The sequence below is a fragment of the Mesoplodon mirus genome (assembly GCF_964341445.2).
Source record: "Mesoplodon mirus genome assembly, chromosome: 5".
Classification (NCBI taxonomy): Eukaryota; Metazoa; Chordata; class Mammalia; order Artiodactyla; family Ziphiidae; genus Mesoplodon; species Mesoplodon mirus.
Genome location: NC_138980.1, coordinates 120156470 through 120177800, shown reverse-complemented (window position 1 = coordinate 120177800; position 21331 = coordinate 120156470). Strand labels below are relative to the sequence as shown.

At 38.3% G+C, this 21331-nt stretch overlaps 1 protein-coding gene across 1 annotated transcript in view; it reads left to right on the top strand.

The window, feature by feature from the left end:
- The window catches only part of MSH3 (mutS homolog 3), a gene marked incomplete at its 5' end in the record, with an annotated part of 184343 nt that overhangs the window by 56479 nt on the left and 106533 nt on the right, over nucleotides 1–21331 (top strand). The window contains 4 exon segments of the mRNA XM_082624087.1: nucleotides 1641–1753; nucleotides 4378–4492; nucleotides 9995–10079; nucleotides 12735–12844. Coding sequence (XP_082480213.1) covers nucleotides 1641–1753; nucleotides 4378–4492; nucleotides 9995–10079; nucleotides 12735–12844 — 423 coding nt within the window.

The following is a 21331-nucleotide window of genomic DNA, read 5'->3' as shown; positions in this document are numbered from 1 at the left end:
TAGGGAAGGGTGGGAGGGAGACGCAAGAGGGAGGGGATATGGGGATATACGTATACGTATACATATAGCTGATTCACTTTGTTATATAGCAGACACTAACACACCGTTGTAAAGCAATTATACTCCAATAAAGATGTTAAAAAAAATATGTCCATCTTCATGTATAAATCTTAGAAATATAATTCTGAGTGCAAAAGCAAGTTGTAGAAGGGTAGGTGTAATAAAGTACTGCTTATATGAAATTTAAAACATGAAATGGTACAGTGTATTGTGTAAAGATGCTAAAATATATTGTAAAGTATAAAAACATACATAGGGGCTTCCCTGGTGGCGCAGTGGTTGAGAGTCCGCCTGCCGATGCAGGGGACGCGGGTTCGTGCCCCGGTCTGGGAAGATCCCATATGCCGCGGAGCGGCTAGGCCCGTGAGTCATGGCCGCTGAGCCTGTGCATCCGGAGCCTGTGCTCTGCAACGGGAGAGGCCACAACAGTGAGAGGCCCGCGTACAGCAAAAAAAAAAAAAAAAAAAAAAAAATACATAGTGCTAATATACACCAAATTGAAGGTAGTGTTTACTTCTGAAGATGGTAGATGAATATGACTGAAGAGGGATGTGTGCAGGATACACCTGTATCTGTAAAAATTTTTTTAGATAAAAATATACTAAAGCAACATGTGGCAAAATGTTAACATCAAGTGAATGTCCAATAGTAAAGAAATGGTGGAATAAATTATGGCTTTTACATACTATCAGATATTTTTCAGCCATTAAAAAGAGTGAGTTGTAGCTAGGTCACTTTATATGGAGGGATTTCCAAGAGTTATTATTTAGTGAAGAAAAGAAGATGCAGGGAAGTTTGTATAAAGTCATTCCCTTTTTATAAAACAATGCATGTATGAGTAGGTGTATATGACATACTTACGTGTGGCCATATGAACATGAAAAAGATGAGGAAGGATTCCTCCTAGGCTGTTAACAGGGGTTGGGAGTGAGGTGATTAGGAAAGGAGGGGAGGGGAATGGGGAGTCAAGCAAACTAGAAAATGGAAAAGACAATGATGCACTACTGGCATGGATGATGATTTGATGATTTTGTTTATGTACTTACATGATCATTTATGTATATACATACACACATATATGCATATTTTTTAAAAGTGTAGAACCACTTATAGAAAGAGTGAGAGTTGACTTAAGGGGAATTTACTCTATTTGACTGGAGGCTGTGGTAGAAGAAATGGACTTATTAGCATAGTGCCAACCAAAGATGCCACTTCAAAGAAATTAATGATGTATTCTGTTTCTAGTGGATTTAAACAATTGATTCAATTAAATTGATGCTTTTCCATTTTTCTCCTTTTTGTGTTTATTAAAGTAGCTGACCTTAATTTTAATGAGTTCTTAATAACAATATATATAAAGTACTCACAGTGTGCTAGGTGATATAAAATACCAGGAGTAAAAGTAATAATATTTTATGAAATGCAGGCTTTTGACAGGGAAACCTTAGCTCTTTGTCTCTTTTTTTTTCAACTTGGGAGAGAATAAGGAATGAGTCTTATTTAGTCAGGTCAAGGCCTAAATACAGATAGTGCAAGATTATGGATAATTAATTTTTTAATTTTGCATTTTTTTCTTTCAGCATGCGGGATGACAGAATTCGAGTAGAAAGGATGGATAACATGTGTTTTGAATACAGCCACGCTTTCCAAGAGGTTACAGAATTTTATGCAAAAGACGTAGTTGACGGTAAAGGTAAATATTTTATACATGTTAGCCATGTGTCCTCAAATTTAACTGAGTTGAGATTTGGATAAAGGTGCAAGTTTGACTTAAACTCTAATGGAAACTAGATAGTTATTGATTAATAACTGGAAGTAGAGTGAAGAGTTCACTGTTCTTGCACTCATCAGAAGCACAAATGCAGCTGCTTCTTTGTAATTATGACCACTTAGTAACTTGATGTTTTTGACATATTCATTGGAGTGTAACAAGTTAGTTACTGAAGAATCTTCCTTTTTGCTTCCTTTAAAAGATAGCCCATGCTTTTCCTGCAATTTTATAAAATGTCTGGGTAAATCTCCTAATGAAGGCTAGCATTTCCAAAAATTGATGGCCAGAATTAAAATACCAGAACATTAGTGACAGGGTCTTAATATGTTGGATTACCATTGTTTGTCTAATTCACATTTTCTCAGCCAAGTATCTGTTTGATTTGGTCTGTACCCCTCATTCCTGCCAGTCCAGCTTATGCTAAGATCCAATTTTATCCCCTATCACAAGCTGCAGAGCTTTCACTGTTAGACCAGCCTCCCCCAGCTCCCTCTTAGGCATCACTGTCTTGTTGGCATTTCTTTCCCCATCCCTTTTAATCTCATGGTGTCTTGGCCAAATTGAATCAAGCGTCTGAGAGTGTAACCACTTATAATGGCAGTCCGGGATATCACCAAGGGATCATCATCTTATGTTCAACTAAAGACAAGACTAAGCCACGAAACTATCATAAGCCACTCTTGGCATCAGATTCACTTAGAAGGATATAGGACAGAAAATCCAGTTTGCCGACAGGATGCTGTTCCTCTTAATGGGAGGAGTCCTCAGCAGTCTTTTCAGCAGTCCACAGAGTCATGGGGCGCTTAAAATCCCCTCCCTCCTCTAGTGACTGCTCAGTTGCAAAGAAAGCAGACTTTCATCAGGGGGATGCAGGATCTGCCCTGGCTTAGAAGCCCCATGCCCTATAGGAAACCTTATCTCTTGCTGGAATTTCTCCAAAGGACATGCCAAGTTCAAAGAGTCAGTGTACTCAAGGAAGGCCAAAATTCTGGAGTCAGGTATTTATAATTTCCCCTAGTTCAGATGCAGTTTACTGATTTCAGGTCATTTTTACCATACGCAATGCTACCTCATAACACAATGGCACTTCATCTTTGTCAGGTTTCCTGGGGAACAGAGCTAGACAGTTAAAAGATTAAATTCTCAGTAGAAGGGAAGAGTTTTGTTAACTTGTCATTTACACCTTGGTTTTATAAAAAGCTATAGTTAAAAGTAATGTATTTTATATTACAGATTTGTAGAGGATATCTTGTAATTTTTTCTAAAGGTTATAAATACCTACTGCAAAAAAAGTTAAAACATAGTTGTGTGTGTGTAAGGAAAAAAGTACAAGTCCTTCCCCTCACATCCTTAAGAATTTTTTGATGTACAGATCTACACATATGCATACATATTTCTATGTATTTGTTTAATATAACTTGTATTTATTCTTTCAACTAATTTTTATTGAGTGCCTATTTGAGGTATTTTATGTACTGTAAGGAATTAAACAGACAAAAATTCCTGCCCTTCTGGAGTTAACAGTCTTATAGGGGGAGGTGTACAATAAAATAGTGTTTAAAGGTGATGAGTACTATACAGAAAGGCAGGGAAGAGGTGAATTTTTAAGTAGAGTGGTGAAGGAAGGCCACACTGAGAATGTGGCAATTGAACAAAGATTTGAATGAAGATTAAAGGAGTTAAGGGGGAAAACCACATGGACGTGTAAAGGAACAGTGTTTCAGGCAGAGACAACAGTAAGTACAACATATCTTAAGTGCTTGGTGTGTTTAAAGAATATCAAGGAGCCTGGGTGCTGGGACAAAGTAAGGGGGAGAATATTAGGAGGTGAGCTCAGAGGTGAAAGGAGATGGAAGGCAGGTTGTGTAGGGACTTTTAGACCCTGTACGACCTTGTGCTGCTTCTCTCAGTGAGTTGGGAAATGTTGGAGGATTTGTAAGCACCGTAATCCAGTTATGTGACGTACATTTTAAAAAGGATTCCTTTGGCTGCTCTGTTAAGAATACCCTATAGGGCACAGGGATAAAGGTGGGAGACCAGATGGAAAGCTAATGGGAAAGTCATTCCCATTAGTAGCTGCATAATAATCTGGATGTACTGAAATTTATTTAATACCTTATTGATGTTCAGTTAGTTTGTGTCTGATTTTTTAAAAGGGAAGAGATATGGGGATATCTGTATATGTATAGCTGATTGACTTTGTTATAAAGCAGAAACTACTAGAAAAGATTTTTCAACTCATTTTCTGGTATACACATCTTTAACAAGCATTTTGGAGTATTTCTGGGTCAAAGGGGATGAGCATTTTACACTTTGAAAATAGTTGCTCTGTTGCTCTCCAAAAAGGGTCATCCACCATCAGAAAATGCCCTTTTTTCCATACCCTAGGTATTTGTAAACTTCTGTACTTTTCCAAAGGGTAATTTTAGGAGATAACGGTCTAAATTATTATTTCAAAAATCATAAACTAAATTTTATTTAACTTAATGTTTGTTTTTAATAATGAATAATAACTTTAATGAAGGTGTATATTCTGTTTTTTTTAGGTTCTCAAAGTTTTTCTGGCATCATTAACTTGGAAAAGCCTGTGATTTGCTCTTTGGCTGCCATAATAAGATATCTGAAAGAGTTTAACTTGGAAAAGGTGCTTTCCAAACCCAAGTAAGTGATTTCTCAAAAATAAAAAAAGGGTGGTGTTATATTAAAAAACATTTCTTAAATTGAATTTGGTAAGTACTATTGAATTGAATTTTGGTAAGTACTAGGTAAGAAGTTTACCTGCTGTAGATAGAATATTCTGGGGCAAGAATGAGCTGTGTGGTATTGTTGCTGAAGAATATTAAAAATATTAATTGACATAAATTAAAAGAAAGCTTAAGAATTCTGTCAATTTATATTCATGATAGCTATTGAATGTATTATAGTGTTGACTACAACACCATAATATAAAACCGTGCTTTATACTAATTCACAGTTAATTGAGAAGTAGTATTAAGAAGTGGTATTGAAAAGCATTCATAAAACTTCATCACCTTTCTTATTCTTATTATTTCACAGATCATAGAGTTGAAGATAAGGAGGACAGCTACTAACATAGACAGCTTTTTTTTTTTTGGCTGCACTGGGTCTTTGTTGCTGCACGTGGGCTTTCTCTAGTTGTGGCGAGCGGGGGCTACTCTTTGTTGCAGTGTATGGGCTTGTTGCGGAGCATGGACTCTAGGCGCACAGGCTTCAGTGGTTGTGGCAGTGGTTGTGGTGCATGGGCTCAGTAGTTGTGGCTTGCGGGCTGTAGAGTGCAGGCTCAGTAGTTGTGGCGCACGGGCTTAGTAGCTCCGCGGCATGTGGGATCTTCCCGGACCAGGGCTCGAACCCGTGTCCCCTGCACTGGCAGGCAGATTCTTAACCACTGCACCACCAGGGAAGCCCCTTATAGACAGCTTTTTAAAAGAGCAATTAACTTGTAGAGTTGAGAGATTTAGCCCCTTATCTTTGGCTCTGTGAAGAATTACCCTATATCATATCGATCCTGGATAAGTAAGCTACTTCCTCTTCTGCAGAGGTGGGGTGGACAGATAGGAGCTATCTCAGTAAAATATCATTTAGTACCAAGATTGGGAAATCCTTGTCTATGTCTATTTTAATCCCACCCTGAAAGCAATACACTTCCAAGACTTCTACCCAATGCCCTAAGTATTTTGAGGTATTTCTACTCTCTTTAGTCAGAGAGCAGACTATTCTAAGCCCTATGTGAACCCTTGTTCGTCCTACTGTTTCTTGTTGTTCTTTCCCTGATCTCATGTGAGGTCCTCCGCATATTTAAGGATCAGTGCTTCACCAAAGACTTTGAGGGGACCCTTCTGCATCTCTCTGTATGCAGCTCTGTCATCTCTGGCATTCTGTCTCACAACTTCTACTTTCCTTGGTCTCTCCAAGGAGTTAGTCATAGTGTTTACCTCTTTTGTTTTTCTTCTCTCAAGGATCACAGTTCTATGCTGCCTGATGTCCAACTGCCCGAAAACAGTTTTAAATGTATATATATATGTATATGTATATGTGTATACACACACATGTATATAGTGTATATGTGTGTGTATATATATATTTGTATAATTTTCTAGTTGTGGTTAAAGGACAGTACTCATGCAATTAATCTTTTACAAATGAAAGCAGAAGTGAGGTGCCATGATTGAACGCCATAAAAAAACAACAGAAGGGCCTCCCTGGTGGCGCAGTGGTTGAGAGTCTGCCTGCCGATGCAGGGGATACGGGTTCGTGCCCCGGTCTGGGAGGATCCCATATGCCGCGGAGCGGCTGGGCCCGTGAGCCATGGCTGCTGGGCCTGCGCATCCGGAGCCTGTGCTCCGCAACGGGAGAGGCCACAACAGTGAGAGGCCCGCATACCGCAAAAAGAAAAAAAAAAAAAAAAAAAAACAACAACAGAAGAGGGAGATGTGTAAAGTAACATCAGCTATCCTAAAAAATGTCTGTGTTCTGAAACATCTGGAAAACTAACTTTCACTTAAAAATTAGCAATGGGAAAAGAACCAAATTGAAATCCCATATAAAATTATAATAAAAAAGAATAAGGAGCAGGATAATGTCCTTACAGAAAGTGAACGCATGCCAGAAAGACATGCCCACAAATTAAATAAAAACTATAACCTACTACTTCAAAATGAGCTAAAAGGAAATGATGCTAAATATGAAAGGACAAATGAGAATAGATGAGAAATAGGAAAGATTTGAAATGAGGTGATAGGATTTGAGAGTGAACTATATATTAAAGAAAAAGATCAATTTAGGAATAAAGAGTAAACTAGAAGGAATACAAAGTAAATAAATACAACAGAGATACTTTTAAGAGAAACAGAATTTGAAAAGAGAGAAATGCAAAAAAAGATTAACATGGCAAACCTGATGAGACAACTATCCTTAGGAAACCCTACATGCAAGCTTGACCCTTGACTGGCATCTGAGACCTTGCCTTTGGGGAGGGTTTCCAGCATTCTCCAGTAAGAATGGCTCACTGTGCCTAAACGGTTTCTGCAGACAGTATGGTTTATGCTGAACACCTCCTTGTTTTCTGGGAGCTGGAATTTCGGTACATGGTAGGGAAGAGGTGCCTATATGAATGCAGCCCCCAGTGAAAACCCTGGGTGTTGAGTCTCTAATGAGCTTCTCTGGTGGATATTTCACACATGTTGCCACAACTTACTGCTGGGGAAATTAAGTACATCCTGTGTGACTTTACCAGGAGAGGACTCTTGGAAGCTTGTCCTTGGTTTCCTCTGGACTTTGCCTTATGTACCTTTGCCCTTTTCTGATTTTGCTTTGTGTCCTTTCACGGTAATAAATCATAGCTGTGAGTATGACTATATGCTGAGTCCTATGTATTCTCCTAGTGAATTGTTGGAGATCTGTTATACACCCTTCTTATTTTCTTCTTTAATATTCATACTGGCAGCATTTAGAAATGCAAAGGTATTTGTTTTAATTGCAAATAAATTAGAAGTGAATTTACAATAAAACTGAATTTTTGTCATATGATACAATTTACAATTCATAAATTAACCATCAAAAGGTTAGACAAATGGTGAATGTATGAACTCTGAAAACTACATAGAGAACTATTCTCCACTATAGATTTCATATGTAATGTGGTAGGGTGTCTTTTTTTTTTTTTGTCTGTTTTCATTTTCAAATAATATTAATAGTATTTAAATAGAATCTTTGTAAGGGGTTGATCTTTCACATAAGGTTTACACCTTTGCTGCCTTTGTCTAAATCAGAAAGATTGGTTTTAGTTTTTGTTTTGTTTTTCTTTAAGTAGTATAGGGATGATGTAGAATGTTAAATTTCTTTGGCAATTTTCAGCAAGAACATTTTTCTCCCATTATAAAACTTGAGGGGGAAAAAAGCATCCTTTGTATTATTGTTGTCTGAAATATTAATGAAGTATTTTCCCATGTTACTTGGAAGATTTCTATGGAAGTTCACACAGGATGAATGCTAACCAGGCATTGTTTATAAAGTTTATTTCAAAGCACATAAAATTTGTTTTTTTCCAAAAGGATAAATAATTTAGAATTGCTTGATCAGTGATCATATACTGTTGAATTCCTAAGGATGCTGGCAGATATAACCCTGACTTCAAAAGTATATATATAATTCCTAATGGAAATAGACACTGACAGAAGGAAATTTCTTTTGTATTTGTAAGGAAGAGTCAGAACTCCAGAGTACATTATCATCCAAACATATGGGAAACCTGAAGCATAGTTAGTTCTTACAGTTGCTTGGTAATTATCATTCCATAGGAATCAGTCTAACTTAATATTGCCCAGTGGTTGATCTCTTTTATTAAGATCATTGCAGATGTCAATGCTGCTGAATTGTGGGTTCTTGATGCCAACTAAGCATCCTTCGAGAGTCTGTGTCTGATTAAGGTACTCGGGTATTCATTAATCACCCCTAGGGTGTAGGTTAAACCTGTCAAGAACAGGGGAAGTAAATGACTTTTCTTTAAACACATGGGAACTGCTTAGATAGCAACTCAGAGTCCAGGCTAGCAATACTTCCAACTTGTATCTTTGACCATGAAGGTGTGTGAACATCTGTCAGCTGTACAGCAAATCACTGCCTAATTGTTTCTTCCTGAAAATAATGTTTTACATTTTATTACTGTCTCTGGGTGTTTCACATACATTTCTGGGCTTTATGACTGAAAGGAAACCAAACAAACCCAAACTGGCCTCCCCATAGAAAGATGGCAGACCTTTGCTGAACATATACTTTCGGCTAGGCTCTGCAGGTGCTGCAAAACGTATAAGACGCAAAGAACCCATGCCTCCAAGGAGCTTAGATCTATTAATGAGGATAGCAGCAGAAGATAAATTACTGTAATCAAGGCAAATTGAGTTAACGGTTATAAGAAGGAGAGAATGGCCTACACACACCTACTATCAATGTTGGAGTTGCTTCCCTCTAAAAATCGTTAACAAGTCATCCTTTGGAAGTTAGGTCAAACCTGTTGCAGGTAAATTACACTGCCAGGGGACAGTGTTCAGTTACTAGGCGACATTCCTAATATGCAGTAAGTTATTTCTTTTTCAGGGCTCTGGAACCTTAGTTTTGGGAGTCATCTAGAAGTGGAGGCATCTCTCAATGCGCACTGGCTCCTTGGGCTCTGATTTTAGGCTCTAGATTCCTGGCTGAAAGCTTGCTTCCATAACTGGCTTAGGAAACTGGATTTTATTTACATCTTATTACGGCCATGATGAGTGGGGTTAGTTTTATGATGCAAACACTCATGCTTTCCCTCCAAATAGTTTAGTGACTTGCCGTTATTTTTCTTGCTTTGAAAAATGAGCCATCAAATCTGTAAGTTCTGTGGACAGAAATGTCAAAGGACTGGCTTATAAAGGAAATTAATTACTGGATTAGTAATGCATTGATTAATATACTTCTTAACATGACAGACTAATAAGGACAAAATTTGAATTGTGCACACATTTATTAATCACATTGAACTCAATAGTCAAGTTTATTTGAAATTTATTGAATTTTTAATCTAGTTTGGGATAGTTACAGGGACATATGGAGAATGTGAATTCTTTGAACTTAAGGAAGTAATTTCTACTTTTTCAGTTTTATACTCTACTAAAACATTAGCCACATTAATTTGTGGTCTTAATTATAGAGTAAATAACATTTGCACATACCAGAATGTTGATTAAAAGCTTTTAAAGTGTTTATCAGGATGATCTCATGCTAAAGAATAAGGAGGACGTTTTTAAGTGTACTGACATTTTTCTAGCAAATTGCGTAGCTTTTCCTGAAGAGACCACCACTTGCTCTGCCAATGATAAAAGGCTATGTTTGGTTCTATTACTGGAAATATAAAAAAATTTTTAAATTGTTGGTGCCATTACTTCCCTTCCTTGTTCTTGGTTTTGGTGTGACAACAGCTGTCCTTTCACATCAGTTTACCTAACAGCGCCCAGCGTCGATAGAAGATACTCTTATAATGAATATTCTTTTTGGCTTTTTCGGTTCGATTTCCTTTCGCAGGAAATCATGTTACTGGAGTATTTCTAATGCCTAAATTAGTTTTTCTGTTCCTTTATGCACTTGCATCATGGCTCATATTTCATTCTTTTACAGGAATTTTAAACAGTTGTCAGGCGAAATGGAATTTATGACAATTAATGGAACAACATTAAGGAACCTGGAAATCCTTCAGAATCAGGTCAGGTAAACATAAGGCCTATTAGATTCCAAATGGTTTTGAAAAATAATTTGGGATAAGGTAGCGGTCTGTTCTTAGGTATGCAGGTGAAAACAGTGTTGTCTTCAGCTGACAGCTCTGCCTGACATCTACCAGTAACTGCAGTGCTCACGTTCTTTGAGGACCAAATACATGAAATACTTACTTGGGGGTTATGCTGGGAGCTGTAGAGCTGTGCTTTTTTTTTTTTTTTTTTTTTTTTCCTTTTTGCGGTATGCGGGCCTCTCACTGTTGTGGCCTCCCCCGTTGCGGAGCACAGGCTCCGGATGCGCAGGCCCAGCGGCCATGGCTCACGGGCCCAGCCGCTCCGCGGCATATGGGATCCTCCCAGACCGGGGCACGAACCCGTATCCCCTGCATCGGCAGGCGGACTCTCAACCACTTGCGCCACCAGGGAGGCCCGAGCTGTGCTTTTTAATGATTGAAGCAACATGTCCATCCTGATAATTTCTTTATCAAATATTTCTTTGGAAAGGCATCATCTTTGGAAATTAATGTAAAGTGGATTTTTTTGGTCTGCTTGGTTAATTTTTTTCTACATACTTTTAACTGATGAAGTGTCTGCAGTCTTACTTCATTATCCAGCATATAAAACAAGTTTCTCTGATACTCAGTTTGACTGTAAGATGCATAATATTTCACTTCACAAACTTCCATCATTGTTTACTTGCCCTTTATTGATGAATGAGAAGGATAATGAAGACATTAAAATTATTGCTTTCATGTATTAAACTATCACTTGGGAATGTGAGATATTATATTATAAAACTAATGTTATTATAGCATAAAGTCACAGAAAGAAAAAGCAGTTCCAGGTCATCTGAGTAAGCAGTGGAAAAGCTGAACCATCTGCTGTGAATCACTAGAACTGCTGTGAATTAAAGTAAATGCTGAATTTATTCTCCTGACTCCTGGATTTGTATATTGCTGTCTAGTTTCTCTCACTTGGTTTCTCCCTCTGCCAGGCTGTCCTTGTATACTGGAGTCAGCCTTCCTTTTATGCAATAACATTTTTATCATGTCATTCTGTCATCCTGAAGTTGAGCATATTTCCCGCAAGTCTTTCTCATCAACTCTGTATACATCCCCGACGTAGCACACAAAAGGGCATTTCTGGGCTGAAGAAGAGCCCACAGTCAAAGCCTGCAGACACAGCCCCGGCATTCCAAGATTTCTTTACTTCTGCCACATCCTCCCTGTTCACATCCTATCACAGTGGAGTCAGTTCTGAAATCAAATTCCTAAGGCAAAAATCATCCGTCATCAGAATACCCTGTAAAATCCCTTTCTTTATCAGGACTTGGGCCCTTGTAGAAATAGAAGCTGAGAATTAGCATCTTCTGCTTGTCTTTGTGCTTCGGCTTTGGCCTCCTTTACCATAGAGCAATGGAAAGGGGTCATGAGGAGGGAGCTGGCTGTCAGGGAGAGCAAAGGTATAACAGGACTCAGGTCTCCCCCAGCTCTCCCTCTCTTGTCTGAGCCTGCTTCTCCGATGATGCCAGGTAACTAGAGAATGATTCCCCTCCACCGTACTCTTCCTGGGACCCTTTACTGTGGTCCAGGCAGTCGGGCTGTCCTCTCAGGAAGGGATGGTGCAGTCACTGATGTGGATTCTCCTCATAGGTCTGCTCTGCCTGCCCAGCTCGTCCTCAGGGAGCCTTCCAGGACCACTGTAGTTTCCGTGTGGCTCTGCTTTAAACTCCTAAGGCCTGGAGAGGTTATAGCGCACTTTTTATAGTCGATTTCTGCCAGGTGGCATTGTGTCCTCATTAGGAGTCTTTTCTCCCACACTTGGATGTAAGTGCCCTGAGGGAGGGACCATGTCTTGATATACCTTTGCCAGTTATTCTACTGAGCACACAGGAGGTATTCTGTACGTACCTGCTCGTTGATTTGAAGGAAAAGGAAAGAGTAAAAAAAAAAAAATCAGGTGAAAACAACTTTATGTTCCAAATAGAACTTAAACCTATTATTAGACATTTTGTACTACAGTGAAACCTTGGTAAAATTTAATACCACCTCTAGTTAATTGTAAAATTTTTTTAATGGCTTAACTTTAAAGTGGCAAAGCATAGATAAATTTTTGCTAAGCATTTAATAAAACAGACTAAAATCAAACCCTTCAGGGGTACAGTCCTAGAGTGCAGTACAGGTTCACTTCTCTCCTTAAACTTGTCCAGTGTTGTCATGAGAGTATCTGTCTTTAGAATGGCAACTCTTAGGTAGTGGGAGATACTGAACTGCCAAAGGGAAATGAAATTATCTTCACTGTGCTTTCCAAGGCAGGAAAGGATGCAGTTATATTTTTGAGATGTTTAGGACAAACATTTCAAAAGAGACTTCTCAATAATTTATTGTTAGTTAACTGAAAACTATACATAGACTATATCTTTCTTGTGTAAAATAGAAGTACTTTGTGTGTGTATATAAGGATGTGTGTATGTATACATTCATTCATCTGACATTAAATGAACACCTGTTTGGAGCTCTGTTTTATGCTAGGGTGTAACATTTAAAATTGGGGTCTATGGAATAATGAGGACACATGAACAGCTAGCAGTTTTGGTACAAATACAATCATCTAGTTAATAAACCTTGTTTTCTGGTCTTTTTTAGACTGATATGAAAACCAAAGGAAGTTTATTTTGGGTTTTAGACCATACTAAAACTTCATTTGGGAGACGGAAGTTAAAGAAGTGGGTGACCCAGCCACTCCTTAAACTAAGGTAAAAGGAATTGTCTTTTGTGTGTTTAATCTGAACACTGTTTTCAATCAGGGAAGATTTTATTTTGTATCTGGCAATAGACTATTATCGGGAAGATTTTTTTCCTTGTCCCTAAGAACGAGTCTGCTTTCAGTTGGAAGACATGGGGTCTGCCCGGAGAAAGTGAGTTAACCAGTTAGCTTGGGTCATCAGTAGCATAAGGGTGTAGGGAGAGAGAGGCTGGCCTTTTGTTGAGGGCTTTGAAGGCTGGGCTGAGGAGCTGGTAGCCAGAGTTTAATCCAGTGATTCTGCACATGGGAGTGATAGGATCAGAACTGGCTTGTGTGTGGGAGCAGACAAAGTGGTCATGGGTGGGGAACAAGTTAGCAAGTTCACGGAGAGGTTCTGAGGACCTGAGCTAAAGAAGTAACAGTAGGAATCTGAAAGAGGGCTTAGATCTGAGATGTTTAAGAAGGTAGGATGAGTAAACTAGGTGTGCTTTCAGGGAAGGTAGGTGAGTCTGGTGCCTAAAACACAGTGGTTTCCAGGCTTGTCTGCACGTTGGAATCACCTGGGAAGCTTCGAAATACTTAATGCCTGTATCCAACCCCCAGATACTGTGATTTCATTGGCCTTCAGTGTGGCCTGGAGTTGGAATTTTTAAAAGCTCCCAGATGATTCTGACATGCAGATAGATTTGGGAGCTGTGACCTATGCCTGTCATGTAATAGGAGTCCAAATAATGTTGACTGACGGACTGAATGAATGAATGCTATTATTTATTGTGCTTTTACTATGTACCAGTATTTAATATTCAGAATCATCGTCTGAGGGTGGGTCCTTGAGATGAGTAAACAGATTCAGAGAGCTTCAATAACTTGCTTAATGTTTCACAGCTGGTAGAGCCTAGGTTTAAAATCAGCATTGAATCCATCTTGAACAGCTTCCCATATGGACGGACCAGAGAGAGTGTAGTGCTGGGGCTGTTAGTGGGCTCTGTCAACTGAGTTAGTCCCACTAAGGCTGCAGCTCACCACCCCCTAGCCAGCCCACCGTGTTCTCACCTTTGCAGTGGTACAGTACCTCCTCACAGGGCTGCTGTAAGGGATAGAATGAGGCAGTAATCTTCACAGCCAGGTTTGAGCTCTTTATCATATAGCAAGCACTATGCTAGGGGCTTTACGTGCATCGTCTCTTAAACTGCACAGCAGCCTCACTAATGGCTGTATCTTATGCTGTGCTTAGTAAATAGCCATCTTTAGCAAAGGATAGCAGATGCTGTTAACTGTTAGTCCTAAGCTTTAAGATACTGTTCTGATGATGATTGATTACTAAATCACTTCAGCTTTTCATGGGTCATTACGATTTCTTTTCTTGACCATAAAGACCTTTGGACAGGGGAAACTGACTAGGTAAAGAAGGAATTCTGAAAATGGAAGTATCTACTTTGGTTCAGTATTCAAACGAGATGAAGATACCTCATGGAGCAAAAGCAGACAAGATGGCTTTCTGTAGACAGTCTGCGGACAGCAATATAAGGGGTGTTGCCTTCTGGCTGATAGAAAGGCATCTAAAGCATCCACATTATTCTTATTATTTTATTTGGTTAGTTGAAATATTCAACAGAAACAGACTTGCTAGCAGACTTTTTCATGCAAATTAAATTTTTTATTTCTGTTGTTAAATTTGTTTTGTATAAATAGGATTAATTTGAGATAAATTCAGTAGACCATGTTGTATGCTCTTTGGGGGTTGATCATGTACTCTTTGGGACCCTCCTTTCCCAGAAAGGCTGAGAGAAGGTACTCCATGCATTGAACTCCAGTGCTTTCAAGTATGAACTTTAGACCAGCGTAAAACATATATAGCTGAAAAGAGGCACACAAAACTTCTTCCTTTGCCATTTTTATTTTAAGTCATAGTTTTAAAACTTTAAGCTTCCTAATCCATTAAAATTGAATTCAGGGACTTCCCTGGTGGTCCAGTGGTTAAGAATCTGCCTTCCAGTGCAGGGGATGAGGGTTCGATCCCTGGTCAGGGAACTGAGATCCCACATGCCGTGGGGCTGAACTCGTGTGCCACAATTAGAGAGCCTGCATGCCACAGCTACAGAGCCCATGCACCGCAACTAAGACCCGACACAGACAAAAATAAATAAATAAATATTAATAAATAAAAATGTGTTTATAAAAAAAATTGACTTCCAAAGAATTCCAGTGATATCTTAATTGCACTTGCCATGTCTTCCAAACAAATCCCTAGAGAAAATCTTCAGCTGATTAGTCAGTAGTTCAGCTATATATTTATTGTTGTTGTTGTTTTAGTACTAACATTAGGTGCCATGCATCCAGGCTAATATTCTGTCTCTGACATAGGCAGCCAAAGGTTAGGGCCTAGTTTTTGTCTATAGTGAGATCATACAACAAATAATTGGTGACAAGGGAACTTAGCAAGATATAAGGTGGATCTCCCAAAGTTCTTCAAGAGCCCATTATTTGTCAGTCATCCATGAATTCTCTTAAATCCTTTAGGATCTTTTTTATATTTTTAACCTATTTTAGCTTCCAGGGCAATCACACAGTTCATAAATTCAGAACCAAGTGTTTCAAGTTTCAGAGGATTTTCCACTCCCACTACTTTTTATTCTATAAAATGGCCTCTTTGGTGCAAATTTTTCTAATGACTTTCTAGAAAGTATAAATGGCTTTTACCCTATACTTACTGATTCAAAGAATTCACTTGGGTTATTGAGGTCAGATGTTACTCTACTGAAACACGTTGGCTTTTATAAATAGGTTATGCTTTCTTATGTGTTGTGTCCCATACGTTTTATCAGTTCTGTAATTTTAGGCAAGAAGATTCTTCAGTGTAGGCCTCTGGCTTCTTATAACTGAATGCCATGTTGGCAAGCCATTAGTCCTAAGACCTTTTAAAATTAAATTATATTGAATTCATTTTTTTTGAGATTCCATCTTTGAATTTCTTCTGCTTCTTTTAGTTGATATGGTCTTGTCAATCTTTTATACATATACCATAGGTACTTTATTGGTTTTGTCCACAAGCCCCACAATGCAAATTCTGCTTGTAAATAGTGACTGGTTGGGAGGGGGGAGGGGCAGAAAACTTTGAAAAGTGTGGGATGAGTATCTAAAATGGTATTTTAGGCAAAATATTAATTTCCAAGGCAGATTTGTTCATCTTAGAAGAGTATTCAAGATTCAGTAACTTACCCTATATTTTGAAACATTAAGCAAAGGTAAGTTCTGAGTTTTCTCCGTGAGTACCTCTTCTTCTGTCTGCACCTTAAGTGTTGATGTTACCCGTGGCTCTTTCCTGGGGCATCTTCTTACTTTCAACACTACTTAGGATCTTATCTGTGGCCATGGCTTCTCCTGTAACTCATGTGCTGATGACTTTGTCTCCATTATCTCCCGCAGCTCCAGACCCACACATCTACTAGCATGTCTCTGCCTCAGGAAATGTTCGACATGAGTATGCAGAACAAATTGGAAATAAGACACTTCCTTCAGTGAGATAGTGATTTCTTGGAAATGCAGCTGTGTGTGTGTGTGTGTGTGTACATGCGTGTGCAGGTGTGCATACACACTTACAGAATAGCAGATTATTAACCACAAAGGGAACCTGAGAAATCAGTTCCTCCCCTTCTAGTGGATGAACTATTTTGATCAATGATGAAAACATTGCCTCTCTGCAAGAAGTAGTATTATATCATCTTGCCTTTTTGTAAAATCACTTTTTATGAAAGGCACTCAGATGAAAGCCCTTTCATGAAAGACTTTTTATTAAGGAAACTAAGCATCTCCATGCCTCCGGTATTGCCCTTCTCTGTTTCTATCTGCATTACCCAAAGATGATTTTTTTTTTTTTTTTTTTTTTTTTTTTTTTTTGCGGTACGCGGGCTTCTCACTGTTGTGGCCTCTCCCGTTGCGGAGCACAGGCTCCGGACGTGCAGGCCCAGCGGCCATGGCTCACGGGCCCAGTCGCTCCGTGGCATGTGGGATCTTCCCAGACCCAGGCACGAACCCGTGTCCCCTGCAACGGCAGGCGGACTCTCAACCACTGCGCCACCAGGGAAGCCCAAAGGTGATTTTTTAAAAAAAATGTATATCTGATTATGTTTTGCTCCCTACTATTTACAGTTCTCACAGCACACTAGGGTGTGATTTATTTCTGGACCTTTGTACAGTCTGTTCCCTTTTTCTAAAGTGGAAACTACTCATTTTTGTCTCCCTCCTAACTTGCTAGCTGCTTCTTCAAAGTTTCCTTTGCTCACTGTTCATCTTCTCTGTATCTTTTAAATGTTGGAGTTCCTGAGGCCTGAACCTTAGGAGCTCAGCTTTCTTCCTTCCCTTATCCTTCCTTCCCCTTCTGTTCTCTCCAATGAGCTTTCCTATGCCCATGACCATAAATATCAAAATGTCAGTGATTCTCAAATTTGTATCTTTGGGCCTTACTCTCCTCTATTCTCCAGGCTTATATATTCAACTCAGGCTCCTAAACACATAGGTGTATCACAGGCATCTCAAAGTTAACGTATTCAACCCTATTCCTCCTCCTGGTTCCCTGTCCCCTCCACCTAATGCGTTGCTTGGGCCAGAAACCTGGGATTTACTCCGGATATTTCCTTTTGACAACCACATCCAATCTAATACTAAGTCCTATTGCTTTTACCTCTAAAATATATCCAGAGACTGTGCATGTCTTGCCATCTTGACTGCAGTCAGTCCCACTTGGACTGCTGCGGTATCCTCCTAACTGATCTCTTTTTTGAAAATAAAAGCTGAATCATATTACTGCCCTGCCTTAAACTCTTCATTGGCTTTCCATTGTGCTTCAAATAAAATTAAAATTCTTAAACATGGCTGTTCTGTCTGACTCTCCTCTGCATTCATGCATTCGTTGTCGTCTGTTCACTCTGGCCTTCCTTTAGTTCCTGAGCATCCCAGAGCTTTTTCTCTTCTCATGGTCTCTGCATTTACTCATCTCTCTACCTAGAATATTCTTTTCTTTCTCTTCAGTTTTTACACAGCTAACTGCTTTCTTCTTTAGGTTTTACCTTAAAGTGTTAGTTCTTCAGAGAGGTTTTCTCTGACCTCCTAATCTAAATTATGTTCTTTGTATTATTCTTGGATGGTGTATAGGACTTATTATGATTGGTATTTGTTTATCAGTGTTTGTTTAATATCTGCCTGTCTCACTCAACTGTGTGTTTCCTTTATAACAAGCATTTGATAAGTATTTTTCCCCGTGCTCATTTTTCTACATTTGCACTTTTTAAACAAAATATGTATTATTAGTGTCAAATACACATAATGTAAAATTTATCTTAATCATTTTTATGTGTACATGTCATTAAGGGCAGTACATTCATTAAGTACATTTTAAGTGTATTAAATACATTAGTATTGTGCAACCATCACCACAGTCCATCTTCAGAGCTCTTTTCATCTTGCAAAACTGAAACTCAGTACACATTCATGAATAACTTCTCATTACTCATTTTTCCTAAACTCTGGCAAACACCATATTACTTTCTGTCTCTATGAAGTTGACTATTCAAGGTACCTCATATAAGTGGAATAACACAAGGTTTGTATTTTTGTGACTATCTTATCACTTAGCATAATATCTTCAAGGTTCATTCATGTTGTAGCATATATCAGTATTCCTTTTTTTAATTTGAGGTACAGTTGTATAGTTGATTCACAACATTATCACTGTGTTGTATACCTGAAACATATAATATTGTAAAACGTAGTGATTGAATATTTTTATAGATTATATTCAATTTAAAGTTATTACAAAATAATGGCTATAATTCCCTGTTTGTACAATATATCCTTGTTTATTTTTTCTATACATAATTGTATCTCTTAATCTCATACCCCTATCTTGCCCCTCCACCTTTCCCTCTCCCCCTTGGTAACCATTAGTTTGTTCTCAGTGTCTATGGAGTCTATTTCTGTTTTGTTATATAAATTTGCTTGTTTTATTTTTTAAATTTCACATATAAGTGATAGAGTAGAATATTTGTCTTTCTCTTTCTGACTTATTTCACAAGCATAATACTCTCTAGGTCCATTCACATTCTTGCAAATGGCAGAATTTTATTCTTTTCTATGGCTGAATAATATTCCATTGTATAAATATACCAGATCTTCTTTATTGATTCATCTATTGATGGACATTTAGGTTGCTTCCATTTCTTGGCTATTGTAAATAATTCTGCAATGAACATTGGGGTGTATGTATCTTTTTGAATTAGTGTTTTTGTTTTCTTCAGATATATACCCAGCAGGAGAATCGCTGGATCATATGGTAGTTCTATTTTTAGCTTTTTGAGAAACCTCCATGCTCTTTTCCATAGTGGCTGCACCAATTTACAGTCTCGCCAACAGTGTATTAGGGTTCCCTTTTTCCATATCCTCTCCAACATTTGTTATTTGTAGACCTTTTGATAATAGAGATTTTGACAGGTGTGAGGTGATATCCCCTTGTACTTTTGATTTGCGTTTCTCTGGTGATGAGCAACGTTGTGCATCTTTTCATGCGCCTGTTGGCCATCTGTATATCTTCTTTGGAAAAATGTCTGTTCAGGTCTTCTGCCCACTTTGGAATCTGGTTTATTATTATTATTTTTTGATATTGAGCTGTATGAGCTGTTTTTATATTTTGGATATTAGCTCCTTATTGGTCATATCATTTGCAAATATTTTCTCCCATTCAGTAGGTTGTCTTCTCATTTTGTTGATGGTTTCCTTTGCTGTGCAAAAGCTTTTAGGTTTAATTAGGCACCATTTGTTTATTTTTGCTTTTACTTCTTTTGCCTTAGGAGACAGATCCAAAACAATATTGCTACAATTTATGTCAAAGAGTGTTCTGCCTATATCCTCTTTTAGGAGTTTTACGGTTTCAGGCCTTTCATTTAAGTCTTTAATCCATTATGAGTTTATTTTTGCGTATGGTGTGAGGAATGCTCTAATTTCATTGATTTACATATAACTGTTCAGTTTTCCCAGCACCACTTACTGAAGAAGCTGTCTTTTGTCCACTGTACATTCTTGCCTTCTTTGTCATAGATTAATTGACCGTACGTACATTAATTGACCACGGGCTCTCTATTCTGTTCCATGGATCTATGTGTCTGCTTTCTGTGCCAATATCATACTGTTTTGATTACTGTGGCTTTGTAGTATAGTCTGGTAAGTATTTATTGAATGGATAATGAAAAGAATGACTCATTAAAGTCCTAACTCAGACTCCTCCTTTGAGAAGTCCTCCTTCTTCTCCTTCCTCCCGCTATAGAAAGTTATCTCCTCTCAATTATGTCCTGTTTCTTACTACTACACCCCAAACACAATACACTGGCAGCTCATAGTACTTTGAATATAACAGATGATTAAGAAATTATGAACAAATGAATCCATTTGAAAATCTTAGGGTTTTCAGTAGGCTTTGAAAATAAAGGCAAACCTATATAAGGGAAGTTTATTTTTCGGAGGAAAACTTCTTGATTTTAAAAGAACCTTAGAAGCAGTTTTCTTTCTTGTGATTCCTTGTTTTAGTGCCACAGAATTGGTTCTGAGAAATCATTTCTTCTCTTTTAGTGGAATAATTGCTTGTTCAGGTATGAAAACATTGTACTTAACAGTGGAAGAAATGGTGTGGCGACATCTTGCATTCTTGTCAAACCCCTAGTGGAATTAAAATAGATAGAAGTTGATCAGAGAAAGTCATGTGACTTAGTAAGGAAGCCAGGCTGGGTGACAGGAAGGGGCTATCATCCACTTCAGGCATAGCTAGTTTTAAGTATCATGTAAAAAGGTCTAGCTCATAACTCTAAACACATCTGAGTCAGAATTTATTTGCTTAGAAATATTTGGGGTCAACGTGATTTTCATGTGGCTCTTAAAGACCATACCTGTAGAATCTGAATTACATAACTGGTGATTTAGACAGTGTATTTGTTTACTATGGCCGCTGAAACAAAAGTACCACAAACTGGGTGGCTTAAATGGCATAAATTTGTCTCACAGTTCTGGAGGCTAGAAGTCCAAGGTCAAAATGTCAGTGGGCCTGTGAGGGAGAATCTGTTCAGTGTCTCTCTCCTAGCTTCAGGTGGTTTGTTGGCAATCTTTGGTGTTACTTGGCTTGGAGATGTGTTGTGTTTTATCTCTGCCTTTATGTTCACATAGTATTCTCCCTGCGTGCATTTCTCTTCATGTGGCATTCTTTTAATAAGAATATAGTCAAATTGGATTAGGGGCCTACCCTATTCTAGTATGACCTCATCTTAACTAATTACATCTAAAATAACCCTATTTCCAAGTAAGGTCACATTCTGAGGTACAGAGGTCTTCAGCATATATTTTTGGGGGGAAACAGTTCAGTCCATAACAGATAGGCTCAATTATTTCATATCTTTCCTCCTCTTGGCATGGGCAGATCAAATGTACACATCTCTGGAATGGAAACAAGTGTTTTGAT